Source organism: Pyrus communis, chromosome 15 (assembly GCF_963583255.1).
Source record: "Pyrus communis chromosome 15, drPyrComm1.1, whole genome shotgun sequence".
Lineage (NCBI taxonomy): Eukaryota > Viridiplantae > Streptophyta > Magnoliopsida > Rosales > Rosaceae > Pyrus > Pyrus communis.
Genome location: NC_084817.1, coordinates 3,024,865 through 3,048,678, shown reverse-complemented (window position 1 = coordinate 3,048,678; position 23,814 = coordinate 3,024,865). Strand labels below are relative to the sequence as shown.

Sequence of the window (23,814 nt, the reverse complement as noted above, 5' to 3'; positions counted from 1 at the left end):
TGTGGACTCATCCACCATCAAAGTCAAAGATCACTTACCACTTGACACTACTTGTGGTCCCGATTTGTTCAAGATCAATTCAACAACCCTTGAATCAACAACCCTTCAAGTGTTCACCACCCTTGAATCAAATTCTACTTCGGAGATAGAATAAAAGGATCAAGCCTTGTACTAAGAGATTGTAACCCTAATTTTTCTCACTAATTCAAATCCTTTCTTTTATACACGTGTTCTTGTTACATTCATTGCACGAAAATTTCGTATTTACAAAAAACTGTAGAATATATTCTTCATTCACCAAAATGTATAGGGGCAAGAATTTCGTAATGATTGGTCTTTTCGATCTTTGATTAATTCAATGACTCGTCATCGCCATCGTCAATTCGTAATCGACCGCACCTTGAAGCTATGGAACACATTGATATACCCGAACTCCCAAAACGCGCATCCGACTTATGGTTCATGTCGCATGCGAGTAATAGAATAGTGCAGCAACTTTCTCTTAGATTTTTCCTAGGCTGGGATGCAACTGTTACGAAAGAAACACATACCTTAATCCTATATATATATATCATGTATTTCTCAACTTATGTACCTATGTCGATCGGTCTGCCACTCTTCACCAAACACTAAAAAGCTTTGCCTTCACAAATTATAACAACCGGAAAAATAATCTGCATACTTTCTTCGATCGGTTGCACAAAGTTAGGATGTCTCTAAGCAGGAAGGTGACATTTTGTGTTCCTCCGTGCTACTTTAATAATTGCTACCTTTATCTCTTCGTTTTCATCGTTTTTCTCTCTCCGATTGCTCTTCCAAATTTCACGCATGCACTTTCATTCACCATATTGGGGATACACCTCCAACAAAAACTTGGTCTATGAAGGTGATGCCAGGGATACATTAGAAGCACTTGTCGAATTCAACCAAGCTAATGAATTATTTTGCGTAGGACGGTGTACTTATAGAGAACCTTTTCACCTCTGTAACTCTAGAACAAGGACACTGACAGATTTCACAACGCATTTCATGTTCAAGATCGATAATCATAATCACAGCACCAAGTTTAGTGATGGATTTGCCTTTTTCCTAGCTCCTGTTGGCCTTCCAATTCCACCTAACTCTGTCGGGGGTGGTCTAGGATTATTCAATACCATCACGAATTTCGCAGAATCGAAAAACAACATTGTAACAGTTGAGTTTGATACTTTCTCAAACGAAGAATGGGATCCACCAGGATCACATGTTGGGATCAATGTGAATCAAGTCTCCTCAGTTGTCAATGCCAGTTGGGATATTAGCAGCAGTAATGGAAGAATGGCTGAAGTATGGATATTTTATATATCTAAAACCAAAACTCTCTCAGTGGTTTGGTCCTACGAGGGATACCCGGGTCCTCTTTACTTTGTGCTTAGACCTTCCCTTTTTTACCATATTGACTTACGAAATGTTCTCCCTGAATGGGTTACAATTGGTTTTTCAGCTGCTACTGGATTATACCCTGAGAGGCATCTTTTATGTTCATGGGATTTCAGTACAAGTCTGTTTTCTTATGATCGAAGTAGCAAAACGAAGGAAAGAAGGACAAGCACTTTCTGGATTGCGTTCGTTGTAATTTCTTTATTCCTTTTCATGCTTGGTATGTTCGTACGTTGGTTGCTGGTTGTGAGGAAACAGAGAAACAAGACTAAGGGGCACAAAAAGTTCTCCAAATTGGTGTCTTCTATAAATTCGGATCTTCAGAGACTAGCGTTGCCAAAACGATTTTCTTACCAAGAACTAGTTGCAGCCACCAATGGATTTGCAAATGACGGAAGGCTAGGCCGCGGAGGTTCAGGACAGGTTTATAAAGGAACTATAAGAGACCTAGGCTGCAAGGTTGATGTGAAGAGAGTCTTCACGGAATCTGAGCACTACGAGGGAGTTTTTGTCAATGAAGTGAAGATAATAAGTCGGTTGATACATAGAAACCTGGTGCAATTCATCGGATGGTGTCATGAGCAAGGAGAATGCTTACTTGTTCATTCATACATGCCAAACAGCAGCCTGGATACGCATCTATTTGGCTCAAAAACAACATTGCAATGGGATTTCAGGTACAAGATAGCTTTAGGCTTGGCTTCCGCTCTTCATTATCTACATGAAGGCGCAGAGCAGTGCGTTCTTCATAGGGATATCAAATCAGCTAATGACTTGTTAGACAAAGATTTCAGTGCTAAGCTTGGGGATTTTGGGATTGCCAAGCTCGTGGATCCCCGGTTCAAGATTCAGATAACAGGGGTGGTAGGGACTTTTGGATACACTGCCCCTGAATATGCAAACGGAGGGAGAGCCAGTAAAGAATCTGACATGTTTAGTTTTGGAGCTGTCGCCTTCGAACTTGCATGTGGAAGGAGGACTTACTGTGATGGGGGGTTGTACTTGCCACTTGTGAGTTGGGTTTGGCAACTCTACCTTGCTGGAAATCTTCTATGTGTAGCTGATGAAAGATTGGAAGTGGACTTTGACCAAAACGAAATGGAATGCTTGTTAGTTGTTGGATTATGGTGCACTCAGCCCAAAAGCGAGGGAAGGCCCAAAGTCGGACAAGTGATGAAGGTTCTTCAGCTCGAAGCACCATTTCCGGAACTTCCACCTGACATGCTTGACATTCCACTCCTGCCTCAGCACCAGTTGGTTCCTCTCAATGATCTTTAGCGTCTAGTTTCTGATGAAATTGAGATTCCATCGTAAAATCAATTGGCAATATGGGACGTAACCCAAGACCATATAAGCACATAGCAAACCTTGTTCTTCACCGATGTGGAACAACTCTGAACAGTTTCTTCTAACCAGCAGGTCATCAAATTTAGAACTGCCAAGCTACATCGATGTACAATATCATCTGAATCTTTTTTGTTTACTTGTCGTTTTAGAATTAAGGAAGTGCATTTGTCAGCTCGAGATAAAATCGTTGGATGCGAATTATCTGCGATGACCAAGTTGCATGGCTATTGGTGTTATGATTTTCGATGTATAACTAGCAAATGTGTCTGCACTCTGTTGTGGGTTATAAAATTGTAACCCACAATTTAACACTCATTTATCAATTATTCAAAAATCAATCAAACTAAATCCACATGATAAAATAAGTCTTTCAGAATTGCCCAAGGTAATTGTAAACGTTACTTCGATAACAGAAATAGTGTTAAGGACTTAGCACAAGAAAAAAATCAGAGAGTTGCAAATGCAGAAAACTAACCTCCCTTTTTTTTCTCAGCTCATCCATTTTTACATTTCCAACCGATAATTGAGAAAGTGAGGGGAGGGCGCTACCAAGAACACATAAGAGAAAAGAAAGAAATTAAATTTGCGATCAACCATCAAAGTAACCAACCAAAGTAAAAAATCAAATATTTGGGTTCTGGCTCGGGTGGCAGAAAGAATTAATTTTGTTTAATGGAACAATACAAAATCTCAGCCAAACAGTTCACACAACCAGGGCTATCTATTCCAATTTCCAAGCTTCATTCACAGATGCATCGGGGCCGATATTGATAATGCCATGAAAATTAATACGATTTCATATTTGAATTAGTGAAATTTCAAACAACCTAGAAAATATCAACACAATTTCAGGCCAAAAATAAAATACAAAAAATAAATAGAAAATGCAACAAATAAACAGCTTTATAACTTTTTCTTTCAGCAAGTAAATTGAACTGCCCCAAGCTAATAAAATAGAAGTTCACTTTTTCGACGGGAAGCTAGTTGTATTGTGATCTGCTTGCGAGAGGAGATGACGACGGAGGTACCTTTAAGAGCCGATGCCCTGAGTGGAAGCCATCACAATCGCTACCTTGCTGTCAAAGGGTAATATGCAAACAATAAAATACAAATTCAACAAATTGGGAAAAAGAAAACGGAAAGAGGAAAACGTTACACCCGATGTTATATCAGTGTTGTCGGATGCTCGAAGGAAAAAAGAGACGGAGAAGAAAGTGCAATCCAGAACCTATTCCCTCAACCTACCCTCAAATCATGCACCCAACCCCCTTTCTTTCTCTCCCCCAAATCATGTTGTGAAGTCCCATCTACCCCAATTCCTGCACCCAAACCACTGACACCAAAACCCTATCCTTGGTGTAAATTGATCAATTTGCCCCCAAATTCTATCCGTTGGATCTTGATTAAAGCAGGCAAAAGGGTAATTTTGTCTACCAACTGGGCAGCCCACTTTGAGCCCAAAACCCACCAGCCCAAATCAGGCAACAATGGCACAACCCTAAACCCAAACCTACTAACACAATTACCCTCTTAACTTTTAATAATTAATCTCCAACCTAGACACATATTTGGTGGCTGTGATGTAAATAAGGCAAAATCAAGGGTGAATCATTTTACTGTCCTTAATTTTAGAATAGATAATGTCTGAATTTAATATCTTAGTTTTAGGGTTCTAGTACTTCTTTTGTGTTTTCGACGCGCTTTCGTGTATATATATTGGGCTATTAAATTTGTTAGTTGAATAACATAGCGATATGGCATCAGTTATGCAACTTTAGCTTAGTCCTCTAAATATTTTTAGAAAAATAAAACTTTATTCTTCCATAGGAGTAGATGCCTGTTGAAAATCTGAAACCTCCATAGTGTAGTAGCATCTTCGAGATGTTTCACATGCTCAAAGTTAGACTCACGACGGGAATAATACTTGGTAATAGCCTCCGAGGTAACTTGGCATACACGTGACCAATGATCATTTGATCCACAACGGTAGCACATGTCCAATTCAGTAGAAGTTGATTGAACGATAGCTTTTCCTTTGTTCTTGAAGTTTGGGGCCTTAGAGGCAAGGGGTTAGCGCTTCTGAGTCAAATTTCCTCCCTTGGGTGGGCCTTGTCTCTGTTGGCCTTGGGCTCGTGGTAGGGCTTGTCACCCATTACCACGGCCATGACGATATTTCCGTCAGTTGTGGCTGCTAGAATTAGTCACATGCGCTTTAGGTGGAGCGTTCGAGCTAGTGGGTCAAGCTCGATGATTCTTCATCAAAAGCTGGTTCTGCTTTTCAGCAAGAAGTAAAATAGAGATCAAATTTGAAAATTTGGTGAACTTCTGTACCCTATATTGTTGTTGCAGGATGATATTGGTAGCATTGAAAGTCAAATAGGTCTTTTCCAGGAGATCCTGTTCAGTTAAGTCCTCTTTACAAAATTTAAAAAGTGATCGGATTCTACGAACTTCAAAGTTGTATTCATTCACAGACTTAAAATCTTGAAAGCATAAATGCTGCTAGTCGTGTCTTGCTTCAGGCAAGTATATGTCTTTCTGATGATCAAAGCGATCGGCCAAAGCGAGCTAGAGAATACATGGATCCTCCTCTACGAGGTGTTCGGTTTGCATTGCATCATGGATGTGTTTTCAGATGAAGATCATAACAGTAACTTTCTCAGCTTCGTCGATGGGTTCATCGTCGATAGGTTCCTCGATAGTAGCTCTAAGACTTTTTGCAGTAAGATGGAGCTTCACATCTTGAACCCACTTCAAGTAGTTTCTTCTAGATACTTCCAAAGTGGTGAAATTGAGCTTGTTCAGGTTCGACATGTCCCTAAAACAGAGGGTACAACAAAACGTGGTTAGTCATATGGAAATCCATTGACATATATCGTAGAACATGCGGGTTCTATAGACATGTATTGGTTTAATTTAAGCATGAAAGCTACGGGTTTCATGTGATAAGTTTTGAATGAAAACTTCGGGTTTCAAAGGCACTAAATTTGAAACTACAAGATTGATTTAGTTATGAACATCCGGTTCATATATAGGTACCTGCAAGAACACAGAATACTGTGTACAATAAAGCGTAGTGAATTTGTGGGTTGCTTCAGGAACCCCAAGTGTGAATGCATCAGGACTACGAAAGATAGTCAACGGTTTAAAGAAACGAAATAATTTATTGAATCGTTAACTACCAAAAAGTGAACTTCAGGTTAATAATTTTAGATTAATTATCAGATTAATGGATTGTTGGTCACTTTAATTAATTTAATATATCGTAATTATTCAGATTTGATCGTAGAAGCAAAAAATAATAATAACATTTAGGTTAATATTTGTTGGAATACCAAAAATAACATTAGGTTCGAAAAAATATAGCCCAATCACGGTGGGCTAGGGTGTCGTGTATTGGGCAAGACCCTAAGAAGGGTTGAATAGGCCAGGGGCCTGGGTCTGGGGAAAAAGCCCAGCAGCAAATTTGCTGGTCTTGGGCAACAGAGGCGCTTTGAGTAGGGGAAGGGACACGGGCCTAGCAGGGGCCTGGCCTGGAATAGACGCGCGAAGCCCAACTGAAAGCTGGCTTCGTTTTTAGGCCTTGGGAAACAAGCCCAGCCATCTGGGTTGACTTCAATGATCGCGGGCCATGGCAGATGGCAAGCCTAGCAAGTAAAGCTTGCTGGCATGATGGGCCGAGACAAGGATAGAACCCAGCAAGGCATTCAGGCCTGCTGGAATGGACTCAAGGCTTCGGGCCCGTGCGTACACCAACTCAGGCTAAGGCTTGGTTGCAGTGCAATGGCAGCAAGCCCATGGGGCTGCAGCGAGAGGTCCATGGCATCAAAATTATGTCGTCCTGGCTACGGCTGGGCTTCGGACCAGCTAGCTCGGCAGCACGGGTGATGCGGCTCAACAGTGAGGAATCCCATATTTCCCTTCATTTTTTTTTCGAAATCCTAGGGTTAAAAAATCTAATTGCTTCTAAATTAATTATGAAATACCGTCTCAAATTTTGTATATTTTCATATTAACAAACATAAAAAATTACCGTTTTACCCTCAGTTTGACTTTTGTTGACCATCTCATAGGAACGCGTGTTTCTAGTTTAATTCATTTATTCTAATTGTACTCATCGCCACGACCTCGTAGGTGTGAACAGATTTAAATTCAGATTTATAACGAAGATTCTATGTTCGAACGTCGAACGTTTTTGGATATTTTGTGGTTCATCTTTAGTGGCCTTTTTTTGTGAGCCACTAGGGCCCACATGTTTTTTTTTTCTTTTCCTCCCGTGACCCCCTCTTCTCTCTTCCCTCTATTACTTTCCCTAACTCTTCTCTCTCTCTCTCTCACAACTCTTCCATCACTCTCCCTCTCTAAACTCTCGGATGTCTCTCTCCCTCAACTCTTAACTTTCCCTCTCCTCTCTGAAACTCACACACAACAACTCAAACCACCACCATCACCCTTGTGAACTCAAATTCGAAGAAAGAACACCTAAAACCCTTCTCTCCCTCTGGGCCGACACTATTCATCGTCTTCTCCGACGTGTTTCATGATTTTCCGACATTGGTAAGCGTCTAAAAATCCTTGGGATCTGTTTTAGGGTTAGATCGAAGCTTGTTTAAGTTGTGTATACATGTGAATAGCAGAAAATAGTTAGGAGTAGCTTTTCCAAATTTTTCAGTGAGCACCGTCCCTTTCGAGGTGTTTTCTAGCCAAACCACGGCGAGTTAGCGTTGTGCAAAGTACCATTCTCTTCATCTCGTTGAGTACTACAACTTTGGTTTTTGAATCACTCAATTGTTTGAGTATTGAAGAAGTTATAACCGTTTGAAATTTTGCCCAGAAACCAGCTAAACCATGGCCTGAAACTAGGTCAACCCGACCCGAGACCCAAAATCCGACCTAAATTACCCAAGCCTAAGTCCAAAACCCAAATCTAGATCCATGGATCCAGGCCTTTGGGCCAGGTCACCAGAGGCCCAAACCCAAGTCCAAAGACCCAGGCCTTTGGGCCAAGTCTTTAGACCCAAACCCAGTAAACCATAGGCCCACTGAACTCAAGCCCAAATCCTAGTAGGCCCAAGCCCATGAACCAAGCCCATTCTTACTAGCATGCTAGATTTGAATATTTTCTTGTAAAGATGAAGACAGATCGGAAACTGGTCGCCATTCTTAGCACTATTCTTTTCCTGCATTGACCGAGCAGTCCCCGATCTGTCTTCGTCTTGTAATGGAAATAATTGAATCGTATCCGGTATGAAAGTGTGGACAAGGTAAAGAGGCGAACAATTGCATTTATTTTAAGATTATATCAGCAGTTTATTTGTGGCTATTAGTTTGGTTTCAATCTCTCCTATTCTGTTAAACTTGGGTTAATTAGAATTGTGAGAATTTGTGTGCGAATCGCAGTTGCGTTCGAATGCAATGTCTCTAAACAACACAAGCAGCAGAGACGTAAGTTTTCGTCTTCAATACTTCTTCATTTTGATCACCTGCTTCCCTCACTTTGCTCAGCCACTTTCCTTCAATATTACACAATTTTATGTTGGCACAACGAACATTGTCTACGAAGGTGACGCAGCGCCTGTAGTAGGAGGGATTGAACTCAACGCAGAGTCTACATGGACGTGGACCGTTGGGCGGGCTACATATGCAGACCCTTTGCACTTATGGGACTCCAACTCCGGGTCACTTGCAGACTTCGCTACTCATTTCACTTCCAATATCAACGCTGCTGGCCAAAACCATAGTGACGGGTTTGCGTTTTTCCTTGCTCCTGTTGGTGTCCCAATTCCGCCTAACTCGGGTGGGGGTTTTCTCGGATTATTCAACAGCACCACCATGTCACACAGCAAAATTGTTTCCGTCGAGTTCGATACCCACTCAAACAGTTACTGGGATCCAGCCGGACCGCATGTTGGGATCAATATCAATAGAATCTCTTCTGTTGTTCATGCTAGTTGGAACTTTAGCGGCGATTATAATAAGAAGAAGGTGAATGTGTGGATAACTTACAATGCTACCACTAAAAACCTCAGTGTGTTCTGGACAAACAAGGAAAACCCTGTTTTCGTAGGCAATTCTTCTCTTTCTTACAATGTTGACCTACGCAAGTGCCTTCCCGATTTGGTTACTATTGGTTTTTCAGCTGCTACCGGACAATACCCCGAGCGGCACACGATATACTCATGGGATTTCAATTCAAGTTTGCATCCTGCACATGAGAAAAACAGGAAACACAAGCGGAAAGGAAAGAAGAAATGGTTGATAGTGGTCTTTGTGGCTTCCTTCTTGATTGTGGCGATTGGCGTGGCCTTAAGTTGTTTTGTTAAAAGGATTCTTGGATTGTTTGAGAACGGAAATCACAGCTCCAATGGATTGCAGTCTATAAGTGCGAAGCTTGAGGGACTAGCTGTCCCAAAAAGGTTTTCGTACGAAGAATTAGTCGTGGCCACTAATGACTTCGCGAAAGAAAGAAGGCTAGGCCAGGGAGGGTCAGGACAAGTTTATAAAGGGATCTTACAAGATCTTGGCTGCCTAGTTGCTGTTAAGAGAATCTTGACAGAATCCGAGCACTATGAGAAAATCTTCATCAATGAAGTGAAGATAATAAGCCACTTATTTCATCGAAATCTGGTTGAGTTCATTGGATGGTGTCACAAGAACGGAGAATGCTTGCTTGTTTATGCATACATGTCCAACGGCAGCCTTGACACACACCTGTTTGGTTCTCGAGTAACTCTGCAATGGGAATCCCGGTACAAGATAGCTTTAGGGTTGGCCTCGGCACTTCATTACCTACACGAAGAAGCAGAGCAATGTGTCCTTCACAGGGATATCAAATCAGCTAACGTACTGTTGGACGATAATTTCAGCACTAAGCTTGGTGATTTTGGTATTGCGAAGCTCGTGGATCCGCGATTCAGGAGTCAGACAACAGGGGTAGTAGGGACTTTCGGATACATGGCCCCAGAATATGCAAGTGGAGGGAGGGCCAGTAAAGAATCAGACATTTACAGTTTGGGAGTTGTAGCCTTGGAAATTGCATGTGGAAGGAGGACTTACCAAGATGAAGAGTATCACGTGCCACTTTTCCGGTGGGTTTGGCAGCTCTACCTTGCCGGAAATCTTCTCCATGTAGCCGATGAGAGATTAAATTTGAACTTTGATAGAAATGAAATGGAATGTTTGCTATTTGTGGGGTTATGGTGCACCCACCCCATGAAAACGGAAAGACCAAAAGCAGGGCAGGTGATAAAGGTTCTTCAGCTCGAAGCGCCGCTGCCAGAACTTCCACCAGACATGCATGACCATCATCCACTGCCTCAACCTCAACACGAAGCCGATTCAGCCTCTCACATATCTTTAACTTCTAGCTTGGATGGTCGTTGAAGTAGTACTGCCTTACTCATGCTACAAGATTGTGTGATTTCAGATATAAAATCTGATCCAGTATCTTTATTTCTTGTTGCTAGTTAATCCTTCTTATTAGTTCGACATGCTTTCGCATAAGGGGACCATGTAATCTGTTAGTAAAATAACAAACTGCATCAGCAATTTAAGGACAATACTTACATCCATCTCAGATATCGAAATTCAATCTGCAAGTTGAATGTGTTTCTGAAAACAAAACAAAAAATGAATTGGAGATGAATTGTTTTTTTATTCTTGTTGAGCTATCTACCATCAACTCTCTTAACAAGGGAGACCAATTCAATGTTCTCTGTTTCTGTAGTTTCAATATCCTCTTTCGTGTTCAAAATTTCTGTTGGAAGAATGGCGGATCTCGCATCAGATTTGGGTACCAAAAACAGCAGAAAGAGAGGAGTTAATCTCAACAAGTTCCTAATCAGAATGGCAAGCCAGAGATTATCAAATTTTGTCCTTGTAACCTTCAATGCATGCAGTAAGACGCCTCCTCCCCACGATGCTGACATAACTCCAACATTTTCGATTGACATGAGCAGAGCAAAAAATGTTCCTTCAATTCCCGAGGGACAAAGCCTTGAGCTAAGCACGAGGAGAGGCATCCATTTGAGCCTTCCTATCATTTGAGATACACTTTCATCAATCACAACGAAGAAATAATCAGGTATGCCAAACTTCAAATTCAATCGCAAAACGAGCATCAAATCTAATGTTCCTGACAACCCGTATATCAACTGAGTCCAGAAGAGCAAGTCCCGGAAAGGATGATCCTTCAGAACATTTTGATAGAGTACTGCCCCCAATAGTGAACCAACTGAACCTATCGAGAATATATATCCGACATTCTCCTGCATAAAGGTGTGAATGATTAACTTTAGAAATATATTCATCTTAGTTTCCAAAACTCATCTCGTAAATGATAATCGAATACCTCAGAGAGAGACGGGCCATCCTTCGCGTCTGTATACCAGTAGAACATTCCGTCAAGGATGTTCAAGCTCAATGCAATGGATAAGTACATGTACAAGCAAGGTCTCCATACCTCAGGGCATTTCAATGTTGTCCACATGGCTTTTCCAGCATCAATAAACTTCTGACCGACCTGCGCCCAGCATGGAATATTAGGCAATTAGCTTGAAAAGAAGCGAGAAGCAGCAGAAGTATAAAACTACCGATGTGAAGGAAAAATTGGGTGAGCGAGGTTCATCAAGCAGAGTTCCAACTACAACGACAAGTCCTGATGGGATTGCCAACAGGCCGAAAACTCCCTGCCACAGAAGAGGAGATAGAATCATGATATTTTCAATTGAAATACGAGAGCAGAAGTTTTAAAGAAGCTGACCTTAGGGCCTATAAGATGAACAAAGATACCACTAAGGGAGAATCCGACAAGTGCCCCAATGGACGAAGTTAAGGCACACAGACTTTGGATATCTGATGCAAGTGAAGGGCGAAGGATACTGTTCTTTGCCGCACAGGCATCAATGGTGACATCTGCTATAGCAACTCCAGCACTTCCACCTGTTAATACCAAGATGGCAAGTGCGAGATGCAGCTTTTCGTGGAACGATATTAGGAGCATCGAGATCACACCAATAGAACCTAATATCAAATAAAACATGAACAATCAGTCCTTCTTGCTCGTGGTTCGTATAGGGAATGGTTTGTTGATCTAAAACATGTAGATTTCGAACAACGAAGGGAAAGCAACACATCTAAAATCAACAACATTTGAAATTAAATGCCTACTCATTCCCTATACAAACCCCGAACATAATGCCCAAACTGCATTTTAAAACATGAAATCTATCCTCAAGTCTATATTTAACCTTGGACATAAAAACCAACTAGAACTACTGATTTTTAAGTTAACAAGAAACTAAAACTGCATCACTTACCAGCAAAAATGAAATAAGGCCGTCTTCGATACCCGAAAATGGGGAGAACATCAGTGAGGAGACCCCAGATAGGCTTGACAATCCAAGGAATATAGATAATTCCTTGGTAAAATTGGGCTTCAGAAGGCTGCACCTTCTGCACATCCTTCATGTAGTACTCCGTACCGATGCGAGAAAGAGCGTCTCCCAGTCCCTGACTTATTCCATAAACAACAACTACCCCCCATACAAAACTCCAATGCAATTCCACACAGAGCATTTTGAACCATTGTATTGGAGTGCAGAGAGCATCACAGCACCCTTTTTTCGGTTCACTTTCGTATGTAGTATCGCCCGAGGGATCGAGAACCTCCTCCTCCTCTTTCACCATCACTCACTTCCTATACAGATTTGCAGGAAACAACAACTACTCAGCAAACAGATCAGAGTTTCCTGAACTCTGGGAATCTGTGTTTCCTGAACAATGCTTGAATTTGAAAAACCTACAAAACCCAGTTCGAGTTTTCGGTTTTTTCGATCTGGTTTTCTTCGAAACTATTGGAAACTCCGGAAGGAAGCTTGAACTGAGTTTCTTCGAGACAAAACTAAAAACACAGAGACAGCAGCTTTCGTGAATAATTTTGCAATGATGGCGTACTTCATTCTTTTCTCATTAGTTATGGATCTCAGAAAATGAAAAACCAGCTAACTTCAAGATCGAGATGGATTAAAAAACCCCCATAGCTAGCTGCAAGCCTCCATGTTAGCAGAACTGAGAAGGGCGCCAAGTTGACTTTCACCAACCGAATCTTTTTTTTTTTTTTTTTCAACAGATGACGATGTAATTAACTGTGGAGTGCCGGATTTGGACCGAGTCGCACTCGCACAATGTGTCTAAATTGGTATCAAATTATTCTCGAAATTCGAACGTCAGACTTTTCCTTTACGAGAGATATCACTAAACTATAATAGTAATAAGTGGTTTAATCAACCGAATCTATACACACCCTAGTCTTATTTACAAGATCTTGGTTTTTTGTTTGGGAGGTGATTTTCACTCTCCTAATTGTTTTTTTTTCTCTTCACTCTTCACCTTATTTTTGTCTCTATATTCTCTAGCCTCGAAAAAACGAAGGAGCAGAGAAAGGAAAAGTGAGTGCGGAACTCACTTCCCTGGGTTGTTACTATTGTTATCTCGGGTACTCTCCCCTCAGATAACAAACTATCTTCTTCACCCTTCAATGACCAAAAAATTTTGTATTCAAATTCAGCTTAGTGAACAGATGTAAGTTAGAACAGTTGGCATGTAGACCAATATTATATCTGAACGTGCAATAGAAGAAAAAGGGATATAATTTTAATTCATCCAAACAATTTTCTTAATGCATGTCACCATACATAGTTGGACTACCATGAAATACATTTCCCAATATTTAACAAAATGCGGAAAATAATAATAAAAAAAATGTGTGTGATAGTAGCACATTTCCAACTTTAGCTTGGTCTTCAAGTATGATTTTGAAACCAAAAACGATTTTGGTGTAAATTTCTCGTAGTCGGGCTATCGATGGTGTGCTCTGTTTACAAGGGAGACTAACTCAACGTTCTTTGTTTCCAGAGTTTCGATATCCTCTTTCGTGTTTGCGATTTCGGTCGGAAGAATCGAAGATTTCGGATCAGCTCTAGGCACCAAAAACAGCAGACAAAGAGGAGCTAATCTCAAAAAGTTCCTAATCAGAATGGCTAGCCAGAGATTATCAAATTGCATCCGTGTAACCTTCAATACGTGCAGTAAAATGCCTCCTCCCCATGTTGCCGAGACAAGTCCAACGTTATCAATCGACATAAGCAGAGCGAAGAAAGTTCCTTCGATTCCAGGGGGACAAAGCTTTGAGCTGAGTACAAGAAGAGGCATCCACTTGAGCCTTCCGGTCATTTGAGATACACTTTCATCAATCACAACGAAGAAATAATCGGGTATGCCAAACTTCAGATTCAATCGCAAAACGAGCATCAAGTCTAATGTTCCTGACACCCCGTAAATCAATTGAGTCCAGAAGAGCAAGTCCCGGAAAGGATGATCCTTTAGAACATTTTGATAGAGTACTGCCCCCAAAAGGGAACCAACTGAACCTATTGAGAATATGTATCCAACATTCTCCTGCATAAAGATGTGACTGATTAAATTCATATAGCGATTACTGAGGTAATAAAATCCACTCTAATTAGTAATTGTCGAATACCTGAGAGAAATGTGGACCATCTTTCGAGTCTGTATACCAGAAGAACATTCCGTCGAGGATATTCAAGCTCAATGCAAGGGAAAAGTACATGTATACGCATGGTCTCCATACATCAGGGCATTTCAATGTTGTCCACATGGATTTGCCAGCATCGACAAACTTCTGATTCACCTGTGCCCAACATGCGACATTAGATCGTGAGCATGAAACAGAGAGAACCCCAGAATCGAGCAAAGGACTACCTGCGTGTAAGCGAAGTTTGGTGAATGAGCTTCCTTGATCAAAGTTCCGATTAAGAACACAAGTCCAAATGGGATTGCCAACAAGCCGTACACCCCCTACCAAGGAAGAGGAGAAAGAAACTCTAATGTTAAAAATGCCATTTTTTCTAAGAAGTTATAAAAACTTGAACAGATACAAGTGAAAATAAACTGACCTTAGGGCCTAGAAGATGAACGAAGATGCCGCTAACAGAGAACCCCAGTAGTGCTCCAATGGAGGAACTCAGGGCACACAGGCTCTGGATATCGGCTGCGAGACTAGGATGATTAATACTGTTCTGTGCCACACACGCATCGATGGTCACATCTGCGACAGCCACTCCGCCACTTCCGGTTGTTAATGCCAAGAGGGCAAGTGCAATGTGCAACTTTGCATGGAACGATAAAACGAGCATTGCCATCACACCAACAGAACCTAATAAAAACATGGCGTTGATGAGCTAATCAGGACACCATGTCAGCTAGAAACTCCTACACATGTCACCTCATAAATCCATGCGGAATGTTCGAATTTTCCTTTTTTCGTAAAAAAAGCAAAAGCTACTAAAAAAAAGCAATAGTTCAACTGATATTCTCGTCTATTAGAATAGTCCGGTTATGGAATGGACGTCCGTTATTTAATAAAGACAGACTGCCAATATGTCCGAGAAAACGTACCAACATGGTATCGATGCATAGTTTGTGGAATTTAAGGCCAAATGTGAGCACATCGATTGAACATCAAAACACACAAAAAAAAAAAGATTTTAAATTTGAATTAACATGAAACTAAAGCTGCATCATTTACCTGCTATAATGAAATAAGGCCGTCTTCGATACCCGAAAATGGGAAGAATATCAGTGAGGAGGCCCCAGAGAGGCTTGACAAGCCAAGGAATATTGGTGATTCCCTGATAAAATTGAGCTTCAGAAGGCTGCACCTTCTGCACATCCTTCATGTAATACTCCGTGCCGACGCGATAAAGAGCTCCGCCGAGTCCTTGACTTACTCCATAAACGACCACCACCCCCAATACAAAACTCCAATGCAGTTCCACGCATAGCATTCTGAACCATTGGATTGGAGTGCAGAGAGCTCCACAACACCCTTTTTCCGGCTCTTTTTCCTCTGCAATATCCCCGGAGGGATTCAGAACCTCCTCCTCTTCCTCCACCATTACTCACTTCCCGATACAAATTTGCAGAAAATCACAACAACCCAGAAAGCAGATCAGTGTTGTTTCCTGAAAAATTGGAATCTGATTCCTGAACTTTCTGCCTCAAATTGAAAAACCCAGTTCAAGATTCAGCTTTTCTCGAACTGGGTTTCTTCCAAATGATAGATTCTTCTCAGAGAAGCTTCAAATTTCTGATCTTGATTTTGGCTTCTGCTTAATTAAAAAGCTCCAACAACCACAACAGAAAACCAGATAACGAAAAAGCAAGCACAGAAGCAGCAGCTTTCTGAAATTAATTCACAGTGATGGATCTGAGGAAGGTGGACCGTGGATCAAAGGGCTCCTGGTAGATATAACTTCAAGGTAGCAGAAGAACAGAGAATAAGGGTATCTCTTACCTTCCCCGACGTCTATAACCAAGGTAAAAGGTTCACAGTTTTACTCCATTTCGTTTATCAAAATCCGATCTTGGTTTCCAGTTTTTACAGTGTTACTATCGGGTACTGTATAATGCGTGGAATTTTTTGGCAGCAAAATCATTTGGACTCGGTGAGAAGAAAACAAGAGAAAGGTCATTGCCCATCTCAAAAGTCACCCGCTCGCCGTGATGAGAGATATTTCACAGTGGCTGCCGGGTAATACGAAATATGTTATTATTATATCATTGAATAGAATTAAAAAAATTGTCTCTAATTATAAAACGATATGTGATGTGTCATCCTGTGTTTCAAGCACATTGAAAACTTTTTGTCATATTTGTACTGAGCTAATAAAAATTGAATTTTGAGATTTTCTGGCTTAAATACGATTCTTTTTAGGTTTTAACCTGAATAGTTTTCCAAAATTTAATTCAAGTTTAAAACTTACCATATTTAAGTATTGGATTAAGTACTAAAAACCTTCCAATATTTTAGTGTCATTTTAAATTAGTCTCAATCTTTTGAAACATTCCAATTAAGGACCTAACCTATTGAAAATGTCACATCCATTATATCCCATTTAATTTTTTTTTTGTTAAATGTATGTGTGCTAACAAGGAGTCACACTTTTTAGCGGACTATAATTCTCTTCCAACCTGTTTCCCTCTTACCTTCCGTCCTCTCACATTCTTCTCTTTGTCTTTCTCTTTGTAAAAAAAATAAATATAAAATGTTGACGTGAAGAGGAGGGAAAAAAAGAGATGAGAATATCCTACTTCCTTTTTAGCTTCCTTGACCACAAATAATAATAATAATAAAGGAAATGTTATTAGTACTCCAAAAATCTCATTCTACACTTCTCATAAGTGTATTTTTATTTCCTAATATAGAAAGTTTGAAGTGTAGAATGAGATTTTTGAAGTGCTAATAACAATTCTCTAATAATAATAATAATAATAAATTCAAAAAAAACATGAAGATGAAAAATAAAATAAAAAGAAAATTTCACAAATAAAATAAAAAACAAAAATGAAGGTCGCCGCCCCTCCCCCCCCCCCCCTCCCCTCCCCTCCCCTCCCCTCTTTTTCCCCTTCCCCTTTCTCTCTCTCCTCTCTCTCTTCCAAAAAAAAACAAAGGTTCAATATGTTGAAGTTCCACGTGGGTGATGATGCGAAGTAGATACCTTTCTTGACCCCTCCCATCCGCCATACTATACTTGTTTTGCTCGTGTGCTGGAGTAGCCTTGAGTTGTAGGATAAAGTTGGTGATTGTGTGTTGGGTTTAGAAGTGATAGCCTCATGGGGTGGTGACGACCATTAGTTGATGGATGTCATGCTTTAATGACCTTTTATTACTTTTGGAAACAATATAAATCCTAGTGAATTTAACAGAAATTTAACTGAAGCTTAACGAATGTGACATTTTCGATAAGTTTGGTACTTATTTGAAATGTTTAAAAAAATTGAGATCAATTTGAAATGATACTAAAAGATTAGAGAATTTTAAGTACTTAATCTTTAAATATTTATAGCACATTTATTATTTATATACTTATCATATTAATAGATTTTCAACTGAAATTGTGATCATCTTCACCATTACCATGAGAACTTGCTGCAGGCATTGGAAAGTGATTCCTTGAAAGCATTTCTCTGGTGACTCTCATTGCTTGGACCTGTGCACTAGATCCTTCGTGGCCCTCTTTCAACTTGTCAAATGTGAACATGGAACCTAACGTCATATGTACTTTTCTTTTCATTTCCTTCAATAAATTTACCTCATCGTCTTCTTTCAACGATAGCAATACTGGAACGAAATTGACTCTTCATCTCTTCTCACAATAGCAAGGCTAGAGTGAGATTGACTTCGTGATTATGAACACGTGAGGAATGAAAAGATTTGTTCTTCATTGTCTCTGTCTTGCTTATTACTTGGTGTTTAATCTTATCCCATTTCGTCTATCCATTATTTTATTTATGAGTAATTTTCGGCATACTTGAAACATCTTATTACTTGGTGTATAATCCTATCCCATTTTATCCCATTTCGTCTATCCATTATTCTATTTATGAGTAATTTTCAGCATACTTGAAACATCGTAACCTAATATTGCTATTCATTCAAACTATAATATGCATATTCTTTTATTTTTACTAATATACCAGTGGGACCTATCGGCCCTCTAGTCGCTCATATCATAACTCAATGAATGGTAAAACCATGTGACCATGTTCGGAATACATAAAAAGGTTTATCCACCCCTTCTGCACATAAAACAAAATGTGGTTTAACGAAGACTGCTTATATCCTAACAAATCATATCAACATTTAGAAAGTGGAAGGGCAATAATTAGTGGAACCCCAAAAAATAAATATTAGTTTCAAATATCAGTTTAGTTATGTACATGACTGACCTTGCAGTCAAAAGAATGCTGGGCAAGAAATCTTGTAAAATAAACCCCAACATGAACAAGTTTTTTTCAAATTAGTCCCATCAGTTTTCCCAAAATCCCCTCATAAAATACCCAGTAACAAATCACTAGCAGTAGATATGGAATTTGTATACATTTATGTATCTCTGCTTCAAATCATGATCATCTTCAGAGATCTGCAATTTGATGATGCCCTTCCGATGAGATCTCCTTAGGCCAAAGGGATCGGATTCTTGAAGAGGTTGCTTCGGCAGAGGCAGTCTCCGTCTCAATCGATTCATAACCTGCCTCGAATGTATATCGAAAGCCCATTTCTTGTTCGGAGAACTGCAGACACTACAATCATTCGAAACATTTCCTCTAGCAGCAACCAGCCATCCTCTGAAATGCTTCCTTCTGTGTGGAAACCGGCAAGTGACGCAAATCTATGTTTGCTTTATAGTACAGCGTCTTGTGCACGTAGAACATCATATAACACTGTGAAGCTCTTACAATCCCCTCGTCGACCTCATTAATCCAAGCATTGTCACATTTGTACCATTGGTCTTGTATGCGTAAATACGTCACATAATGGCCGGAATCTAGTGTCCCGGAATGAGTAACTACTGCAAAAATCTCAAACTCGGTAGACATCTCAGATTCATCCCCCTCGAAAGCAAAGATTCTATTTCCAAATCTGTTTCTGACAATCGAAGAGGACAGATAGGGAGTCATGTCTAGCGAGAATGGAAAATGCAAATAGCTGTCGATTTTCCTCATCATCTTTCTGACCAGGGAGTGCTCAAACCGTTTTACATGCAAACACAACACCATTGGAAGCTTTCTGATGGACATTTGCTTCGAAGAGTCTCGGAGTTCTTGACAGTTCTGACAGTACAGTTTCTGGTCTGACCCCAACTTTTCTGGTTTTGTAAACAAGTCTAAACAACCCAAAAGAGTGGATGAACAGCTGCTGCCATTCACTTTGGCAGGCTTGTTAGATGCATCTGACCAAGAACAGCGGCTTGTGTCTAAGTTGAGAGATATGTCCAAACACGGGTCATAAGTTGTCGAGGTGAATCCACAAGTCATACAAGTGACATCCGACCTCAACAGTCCTGAGAATACCCTATGCGCAATACACTGGCAGTCTCCACTATCTGTGAAACAAAGGACAACTTCATATGTAAAAGCGAACTATTGACCACCGTAAAAACAAACAATTTGACATGCATCTATTACTTCTACAATGTACGATCTAAAACTCATCTGATCGCCTATGATTACCTTTAGTATGGTTCCTTGCTTTGGTTTCTTTCTCATGGATCCCATCTAACACTGAAATGAAGAACTCATGAGCGTCCTGCTGCTCGTAACTTGCCAGATTCTCCGAATGCTGCCACCAACTTGAAGTAAAGAAAATTTTAATCAGTCCAAAAGCAAGCTCCAGCATAGAAGAACTAGCAACGAATCTAGCAACAAATCACAGGAGTTGATCCCACATTGCATAAAAGGTACCATCGGTTCCAGCAAATCTAAGTGATTTCTAATTAGACATAAACATTATGCATTTTGCAGGAAAGTGACTTAACGACTCATGGGTTATTAAACTTCATCTACGCTTACTAACATAGCACTACAATACTTCTTGAATTATCAAAGGATCTTTAGAAGCAACACTGCAGACACAAAGACAAAAAGCAACTATCCCGAAACAGTGTTTATCAAATATAAATCAATCCACAAACCAAAAGCTTAAGCATTATAAACTCGGCACGATATGCTGTAACCAAAGATCACACACACAGAGCAATGCAGACCTGTAAAGCAATTGAGCCGGGCTATAAGGAGTCCAATCGCCGGAATACACAGCCGAATAAACACCGTGAAGCTCACAAGGCAAACACAGCCGGTTTGCCGTCCTTTTCCGGCATGTTCTGCGGCTATGCCGATCACTCAAGAAGTAATTCCTCAATGGAGGCGCATGTAGCAGTGCTTGCAACACAGAGTTCATAAAACAAGTATTCCCCAAATTATTCAACCCCCTCAAACCCAACGGATAACACGATTTCGCCCTGTGATCCCTCACAAAACCCGATTTTTCGGGCTTTTTAAACTCCGATAATACGACACCCGAACCCCCCAGCCTCTTCCTCTCACACAGCCTCTCCCCAATACTATCCGCACTGTTTGTGCTGCACGGCAAGTCCAGCATGTGCTTAGCCATCACGGACTTATCGAAATCGGGATCGTAGACCTGATCGGAGCACGCACAGCAAAAAAGCTCGGCCCTTTGGACATCGACGGCCAAATCGTGGCCGATTTCCAACTGGGTATGCAGAACTGCGTGATTCGAACACGAAACCGAAGAGCAAATCAAGCAAATATAGAGTCTACCTTCGAACCCATTACAGAAACTGCATCTGGGTATCTTTGTTTCATGAATCCGAACGCTTGTTCTTCCGTTGGGGGCAGATTTGAGGGATTTTTGGAGGGATTTGTAGCCGCTGGAGCCATATTTGAGCTTGTAAGCTGAGAGGTGGTTGCAGGGTTTTGGGTTTGCGTATGAAGGCTTCCTTGTCGACATGTTTTGATGGAGACTTTGGGAAAGGGAAGGTCGAATTTGTTAGAAATCGCAGAAAGATTAAAACTTTATTAAGAAAAAAATGGTAAAATTAATAGATTAATAAACCCAACAATAAATTAAACTTGGGAAAGCAGATCCAATATTGCAGTGAAGAGATGGAGAAGGAATTTGGATTAGATGAGAGAGAGAGAGAGAGAGGCAAGGACTTTTCTGCGCTCGTTTTGGGGGATGACTCGAAGGAAGACGAAGATGCTTTTTTGTTATATTATGACTTTGTAGACCGACTCATGGAGTCTATTACTGTATACTGTATGGTATGAATTTAATTTAGAATGTAATCATTCTGTATTACGATTCGAATCTTGTAAACGGTAAATTCGACATTAATTTAAATTGTTCATTGTGTGACTTAGTTAAACTTTTTATCTTCTTAATGTAAAACATGTCATTGTACTAAAAAAATTAAAATGTGAAAAAGATAAGAATTAAAAAAATGTGAAAATGATATAGGAAGGACTTTAGGAATGCTCCTTATATTTTCGACCACATTTCACTTTGTCCCCTAAATTTTCAATTTATTTTGAGCTCTTTAATTTAGGAATTCGTGCAAACATCGCACGAAAAAAAGTATATGTTGACAAGAAAATACTTGGAAACCTCGAAAAACACTAGACACTTACACATTCAAAGTTAATCTTGTACGAAACCGTCAAAACTTTTAACACTTAAAATAATGAAGAGATCAAAACCGTTAAAACTTGATCAGAAAGTGATCGGGTCCCGTTAAAATAATGGATGATTAATGGATGTTACTTGATAAGAAACTTGATCAAAACCGTTAAAACTTTTAACACTTAAAATAATGGATGTTACTCTGGTGCGATGTAACATCCCACAAACAAAACTATGAGGATGTGGTCGGGGCTCAAAATGAACAATATCGTGCTACGGTGAAGTCGAGTTCGGGATTTGGTGGGGGCCCAGGCCAAGATGTAACAATTTGGTATCAAAGTCAGGTTTCGATCTTGGGACTTGTGGGTTATGGGCCCACCACGATTCCGCTGCACCACTCTGAACCATGAGGGTGTGGTCGGGGCTCAAAATGAACAATATCATGATACGGTGAAGTCGAGTCCGGGATTTGGTGGGGGCCCAGGCCAAGATGTGACAATTTGGTATCAAAGTCAGGTTTCGATCTTGGGACTTGTGGGTTATGGGCCCACCACGATTCTGCTGCACCACTCTGAACTTCAGAATGGATCATCCATCCAGGAATTGCTCTCGTGCAAACTCGCTTAACTTCGGAGTTTCTACGGAACTCGAAGCCAGTAAGCTCCCAAAAGGTCTCGTGCTAGCGAGAGATGAGAATATACATATAAGGCTTAGAGGATCCACTCTCCTGAACGATGTGGGATGTTACATATAAGGCTTAGAGGATCCACTCTCCTGAACGATGTGGGATGTTACATGCAAGTTCAAACTTCTAACAACTAACAATTTAACTTACTAACCTTATTGTTTGTCAAACAAATTTTTTCTTAAGATTCTAAACTTCAACATTTTTGGAATAAGAAATCAAAATTAAGTGTCAACAACTTATTAATCACATAACAATCAGATATTGATGACATACCGAAATCTTATCATTTCAGCAACTAAGACTTAGAAAATTATTATTTTAACCGATTTCTCGTGCTTTTTAGCGCTCAACACATTTTATCATTTCCGTCAATGTTTTTAAGCACATTTTTATCATTTTCATAAGTGGCCATCGATATTGAAATATCAATCGATCCCAATATGTTTCATGCTTGAATGGAAGTGGATGTTATGATGGCCCATTCTATGAAAGGGAGCAGTAGAATTCATTGAACTTGAGCTTTACTAAAAGAAAAACACTATGTCGGAACTTTACAAAAGAAAGGTTATAACTTATAGTCAGTTGCGTGCCAAAGTACAATGAATGATGACTATTAACTTGTTTCAGACAAAGCTAAAGAAACAAGCTTTTACACATCAAACTTTCGGTGCATCAGAAGAGCGAAGGAGAACCCAGATTATACCTGTTAAGCTTATTTCTCTCCTCAAGTGATGTGTCACGTGCCGAGAGAGATAGGCACAAGAAAATATACACCCGGTTGCCCAAGACTTTGCCGCAATCGGCGCATTTTGAGCATATTCCTCGCAACACATGTAGAGTTACTGCAATCATAAACATAAACTCTGTAAAATTACCCTTGAATGCACTAAGCACTGCAATCTGCATAGATGATCCAATTCCACCCTAAGAACTTGTGTGTTGCCAGATGTTGCGTACGAAAATCTATGAACGGAATACCTTTCAAACTATGCTGGTGAGGAAAGCCGAAAGAAAAGGACCTGGGAAGATCGACTGATATGACAAAGTTGAAGGGCCAAAACCAGTAGTTGCCAACATGTTGAAGCTCTAATCGTGCACATTTTCAATGAGTTCGCTAAATAAGGGCTGGTTTGGTATTGCTGTGCTTTGAAAAAATGTTGTTTTTATTGTGCTGTGAGAATAAGCAGCTGTGAAATAAAGCAGCAGAGTGTTTGGTAAACTTTTTTGTAAAAGTACTTTTGAAAAAAAAAAAAAATATTATTATAATGTTTGGTAAACTTTTATGTAAAACGGA

General features: G+C 40.1%; 5 protein-coding genes across 5 annotated transcripts; 2 read left to right on the top strand and 3 right to left on the bottom strand.

Moving 5' to 3' along the window:
• The first annotated feature begins 828 nt into the window (after nucleotides 1-828).
• On the top strand, nucleotides 829-2,922 carry LOC137718107 (L-type lectin-domain containing receptor kinase IX.1-like). The gene has a single exon (XM_068457614.1). It carries the CDS (start codon nucleotides 829-831, stop codon nucleotides 2,695-2,697), a length of 1,869 nt encoding a protein of 622 aa, XP_068313715.1. The 3' UTR covers nucleotides 2,698-2,922.
• A 4,278-nt stretch (nucleotides 2,923-7,200) lies between these two features.
• Nucleotides 7,201-10,337, top strand: LOC137716747 (L-type lectin-domain containing receptor kinase IX.1-like). The gene is made up of 2 exons (XM_068456125.1): nucleotides 7,201-7,323; nucleotides 8,272-10,337. Exon 2 carries the CDS (start codon nucleotides 8,599-8,601, stop codon nucleotides 10,147-10,149), a length of 1,551 nt encoding a protein of 516 aa, XP_068312226.1. The 5' UTR covers nucleotides 7,201-7,323; nucleotides 8,272-8,598; the 3' UTR covers nucleotides 10,150-10,337.
• A 76-nt stretch (nucleotides 10,338-10,413) lies between these two features.
• LOC137716748 (probable folate-biopterin transporter 2) lies at nucleotides 10,414-12,757 on the bottom strand. The gene is made up of 5 exons (XM_068456126.1): nucleotides 12,084-12,757; nucleotides 11,528-11,787; nucleotides 11,358-11,453; nucleotides 11,117-11,287; nucleotides 10,414-11,033 (listed from the first exon to the last, which is right to left on the bottom strand). Exons 1-5 carry the CDS (start codon nucleotides 12,451-12,453, stop codon nucleotides 10,434-10,436), a joined length of 1,497 nt encoding a protein of 498 aa, XP_068312227.1. The 5' UTR covers nucleotides 12,454-12,757; the 3' UTR covers nucleotides 10,414-10,433.
• Nucleotides 12,758-13,397: 640 nt separating this feature from the next.
• Nucleotides 13,398-16,211, bottom strand: LOC137717834 (probable folate-biopterin transporter 2). Its single transcript, XM_068457321.1, has 5 exons — nucleotides 15,374-16,211; nucleotides 14,742-15,001; nucleotides 14,548-14,643; nucleotides 14,306-14,476; nucleotides 13,398-14,223 (listed from the first exon to the last, which is right to left on the bottom strand). Exons 1-5 carry the CDS (start codon nucleotides 15,741-15,743, stop codon nucleotides 13,624-13,626), a joined length of 1,497 nt encoding a protein of 498 aa, XP_068313422.1. The 5' UTR covers nucleotides 15,744-16,211; the 3' UTR covers nucleotides 13,398-13,623.
• A 2,305-nt stretch (nucleotides 16,212-18,516) lies between these two features.
• On the bottom strand, nucleotides 18,517-21,393 carry LOC137717817 (ubiquitin C-terminal hydrolase 22-like). Its single transcript, XM_068457303.1, has 3 exons — nucleotides 20,394-21,393; nucleotides 19,861-19,979; nucleotides 18,517-19,733 (listed from the first exon to the last, which is right to left on the bottom strand). The coding sequence occupies exons 1-3, from the start codon at nucleotides 21,158-21,160 to the stop codon at nucleotides 18,955-18,957; spliced, it is 1,665 nt and encodes a 554-aa protein (XP_068313404.1). The 5' UTR covers nucleotides 21,161-21,393; the 3' UTR covers nucleotides 18,517-18,954.
• Nucleotides 21,394-23,814: the final 2,421 nt, after the last annotated feature.